Here is a 4,050-nt window from a genome sequence, read left to right on the forward strand (position 1 = left end):
TTCATATTGCAATAGTTAATTCCTCACTCGCACTTCAAAAGACACGCTCTGCTCTGTGGTTGAATGCGACTGCTTGTGACCGAAAAGGATTCAAATAAAGTGGAATGAGTTTGGGTTTTTCATTCATTCAGACCATTTTATGAGTTGTAACGAGACGGACTGAGGGCAGTACAATTGTCTTGAATGACATTGGATTACTTTGTTTCGGAATAGGACTGCTTTTATTTTCAGGGTCGCAACTGACCTGAGCGCTTGCTTTTGCGCTTCCCTACACAGCCATCGCCGCTGGTCTGCGCAGCTCGTGTTGCAGGAGCGAGACAGAGCCGGTGAACAGATGGCAGCTCTGGCGATACAACGGACTGACAACTTTCTGCACACCTTTTTACAGGTTTGTTAGTATCATTTTGATACAGATCAGTATAGGCAGTTCTACTTATATCGCGTATGGAGTCATAAATGTGTGGCAAGAAGAACTTGCGCAACAACTCATTAATAATTGCAGAGTTCTAAAACTGGATTTCCCAGGGATTTTCAGTAGTCTATTCACTGTCTGATGAGTTATAACTAAGAACACGTAAAGTATTGTAAAATCTTAAAGAATGAAAGAATGTTAGGAAGTTTTATGTTGAACAAATAACATGGGATCATGATCATTTAATTATTGTGATTGATTAGTGATTGATAACGATTTGCGAATATTGTAGTTGACATTAATCTGCAAACGTCTGGTATCTGATATTCAACAGTAAAAAAAGTATGACGTCAGAAATAACATAATTATTTACTCTATTAATTAATAGAATTGCTGAAATGTAAACATACTTATTGTGAAAGCACTTTGTACAACTTATGATGTAAAAAGTGAGTTCTGAATACATTTGATTGATTGACTTTGAAGTTTTAATGAGCTTGGCTCATTAGTGTGAGGTAGTGAACCATATTCTTTATCCATCTTCTACCAGGACCGGACCCCCAGCTCATCCCCAGAGGGAGCCCCCAACGCCCTGTCCTTCTTGGCCACCACCTGTAGCCAGGCCTGGCAGGTGGGGGCGGTTGTGGGAGGAACTGTAGGCTCCATGGTGGGCTCCGATGGTTCCCAGTTTCCCTATGAGGGGTCCATGAGGGTGGGCGCAGCCTCCGGGATGTTCCAATTATGGAGCAACGAGGTGGCGGTGGCCCCTAGTTCTAGTCTCAGTGCCTCCAGCTTCACTGCAGCCGCGGCCGCCCACCAGGCCATGACGTTAACGGTGCCCAAGGTCCAGTTCCCTGTTGGATGTGGACATAGTCTGCAGTCTGGCCTGGGCCCCCACCCCCACCCCCACGCGCTCCACCATCACCACCACCATCACCACCACCACCACGAGCTGCCCCTGACTCCGCCGGCCGAGCCTCCATCTGCCTACTCCTTCGAGCTCTCTCCAGTCAAGGTCCTATCGTCCCAGAGCCAGGGCCCCAATGGGCCGCCCTACTACCCTCAACACAACACAGTCTCTGTGGGACAGAACTTCCCCAGCTTCCTCCAGAACTCTGTCTCTTCTGCCAGGCACCATCTATCCGGAGGAAACCACCACGTGGGGGAGGAGGGTCAGCAGGGGTGGTGGAGCCTCCCCCAGACCACTGGCCACAGCAGCTCCTCCAACCACCCCCACGCCTTCTCCCTGGGCCGGCAGCTGGTCCTGGGTCAACAGCCCCAAATCACAGCCCTCCTCCAGGGCACCTCCAAGGGCCTGCTATCCTCCACACGCCGCTGCCGTCGCTGCAAGTGCCCCAACTGCCAGGCCAACGGCGGAGGACTGGAGTTTGGCAAGAAGAGACTGCACATCTGCCACATCCCAGAGTGTGGCAAGGTGTACAAGAAGACATCTCACCTGAAGGCCCACCTGCGCTGGCATGCCGGGGAGAGGCCGTTCATCTGCAACTGGCTGTTCTGCGGGAAGAGCTTCACGCGCTCCGACGAGCTACAGCGCCACCTCAGAACACACACCGGGGAGAAGAGGTTCGGATGCCAGCAGTGCGGGAAGAGGTTCATGAGGAGCGACCACCTCTCCAAACACGTCAAGACTCACCAGAGTAGGAAGAGCCTGTCTGGTGGGAACACGTCAGACTCTCTATTGGCCAATATCAAGAGAGAGTAAAGCAGACTATGAGGGCTGCATTATAGAGTCAAGAGGTTGCAATGTGTGACTGCACTGTAACTAACTGCCACAGACCCCCTGAGATAGAGTGGAGCGAACCACGAGGACAGACTATACACTCGAGCATATTCTGTTGTCGTGAGAGGTATTTCATAACAAGGGAAGCCAAGTGCGTGGCGAGGTTTAGGATTTATATATGGATACAGAGCATTCACTGTGATGGGCATTTCTAGTTATCATACAAAATGATTAGCAAGATCAAAGGAACTCTTTCCTCTTAATGATGACATGGTTCCAACAGTGATCCTCTATCTAAGTCCAAGGCATTCATTTGATTTAGATTGGATTTGTAATATTAAAATGTAAATAATTCAGCAAATGTGTGTAATATGCAAATAATCAACTTTCTGCATGTTTCACCTTTTAGAATCTGGAAATCTTTTTGTTAATGAACTGTTAATTACCTGAGGAGGAACATGTATCTGAAATAAGTACACCACACATTGGTTGATTTTAGAAATGTCCTGTTTGGCCAAATGTATACATTGATCTGACGGTTGATTGGTGGGATCAGTGTGATAATGTTTTATCAATTATTGTTGAAATTGATTAATGTTATTTCATTATAATGTGAATTGCCATTACTATACTGTAGATACAAACAAACATTCGTAAGACTTTGTAAATAATGTATATATTTATTTCACGCACAAGCTTATTCAAGTTAAGACCGCATGTACATTTTAATAAATGTAAATTCCTTGCTAAAGCAAATCCATGTCATCTGATGTTATTTTCTCATATTTTGTCAGAGTGATAATGTGAGACTCAAATGCTTGCTATGCCTACTTCCACCTAATAATAGTATTGTGTGAATTTCAGTATTCTATCATTGAAGTGTGAAGGAATGTTTGGGGGCAGTTTGGTGGAGGGGATGGGGGCTGTTTGGGTGCAGTTTGGTAGAGGGGACAAGGGGCTGTTTGAGGGCAGTTTAGTGTGTGGGTTGGGGGGGCTGTTCAGGGAGTAGTTTGGTGGGGGAGGTTTCAGGGGAAGTTGTTTCGCCTTCTGCAATCAAGTTCACAATCATGTGGCTTTAATGGCTGTTTACTTTCTCTGAATTGAGGAGATTGAGTCAACAGATGCCCTGGCCCTCCACTCGACAGGACTCCCCCTTTGAATGGGACCCCTTGTTGCTTAGATCACCCCAGTGGTGACAGTAAAGCCCTTTGATTTTTCCTCTTCATCCCCCCTCTCTAGCTCCCAGCTTCACCCTCTCCCCAAGCCTCACCCCCTCTCTCACCTCTCTCTATCTCCCAGCCTCCCCTCTCCCCCAGCCTTACCCTCTCAATTTTAAGGGGCTTTCTCTCCCATTAGCCTCCTCCCAATTGCCCCCAGCCCCTATATTCTACATCACAGCCGTGTTACTGTTACGTCCTGACCTTAGTTCCTTTTTTATGTCTCTATTTTAGTTTGGTCAGGGCGTGAGTTGGGGTGGGCATTCTATGTGTTGTTCTATGTTTTTGTATTTCTGTGTTTGGCCTGGTATGGTTCCCGATCAGAGGCAGCTGTTTATCGTTGTCTCTGATTGAGAACCATACTTAGGCAGCCTGTTTTCCCACTATGATTTGTGGGTAGTTGTTTTCTGTGTCTGTGTTTTGACATACAGGACTGTTTCGGTTTTCATTTTTTTCTCTTGTTCTTCTGGTTCGGTTTTCTTTAATTAAAATATGGAGACTTACCACGCTGTGCATTGGTCCGATCTTTCCTACTCCTCCTCAAAAGAGGAGGAAAACCGTTATAGAACCACCCACTAATAAAGGACCAAGCAGCGTGGTAACCTGGAGCAGAGGGTTCTGGACTTGGGAGGAGATACTGGAATGCAAGGGACCCTGGGCACAAGCTGGGGAATATCGCC

The 4,050-nt window shown here is 46.9% G+C and overlaps 1 protein-coding gene across 1 annotated transcript; it reads left to right on the plus strand.

Moving 5' to 3' along the window:
- The first annotated feature begins 221 nt into the window (after window positions 1-221).
- LOC135503636 (transcription factor Sp5-like) lies at window positions 222-2,901 on the plus strand. Its single transcript, XM_064921790.1, has 2 exons — window positions 222-388; window positions 963-2,901. Exons 1-2 carry the CDS (start codon window positions 335-337, stop codon window positions 2,133-2,135), a joined length of 1,227 nt encoding a protein of 408 aa, XP_064777862.1. The 5' UTR covers window positions 222-334; the 3' UTR covers window positions 2,136-2,901.
- The last annotated feature ends 1,149 nt before the right edge of the window (window positions 2,902-4,050 follow it).

This window comes from Oncorhynchus masou, chromosome 18 (genome assembly GCF_036934945.1).
Source record: "Oncorhynchus masou masou isolate Uvic2021 chromosome 18, UVic_Omas_1.1, whole genome shotgun sequence".
Classification (NCBI taxonomy): domain Eukaryota; kingdom Metazoa; phylum Chordata; class Actinopteri; order Salmoniformes; family Salmonidae; genus Oncorhynchus; species Oncorhynchus masou.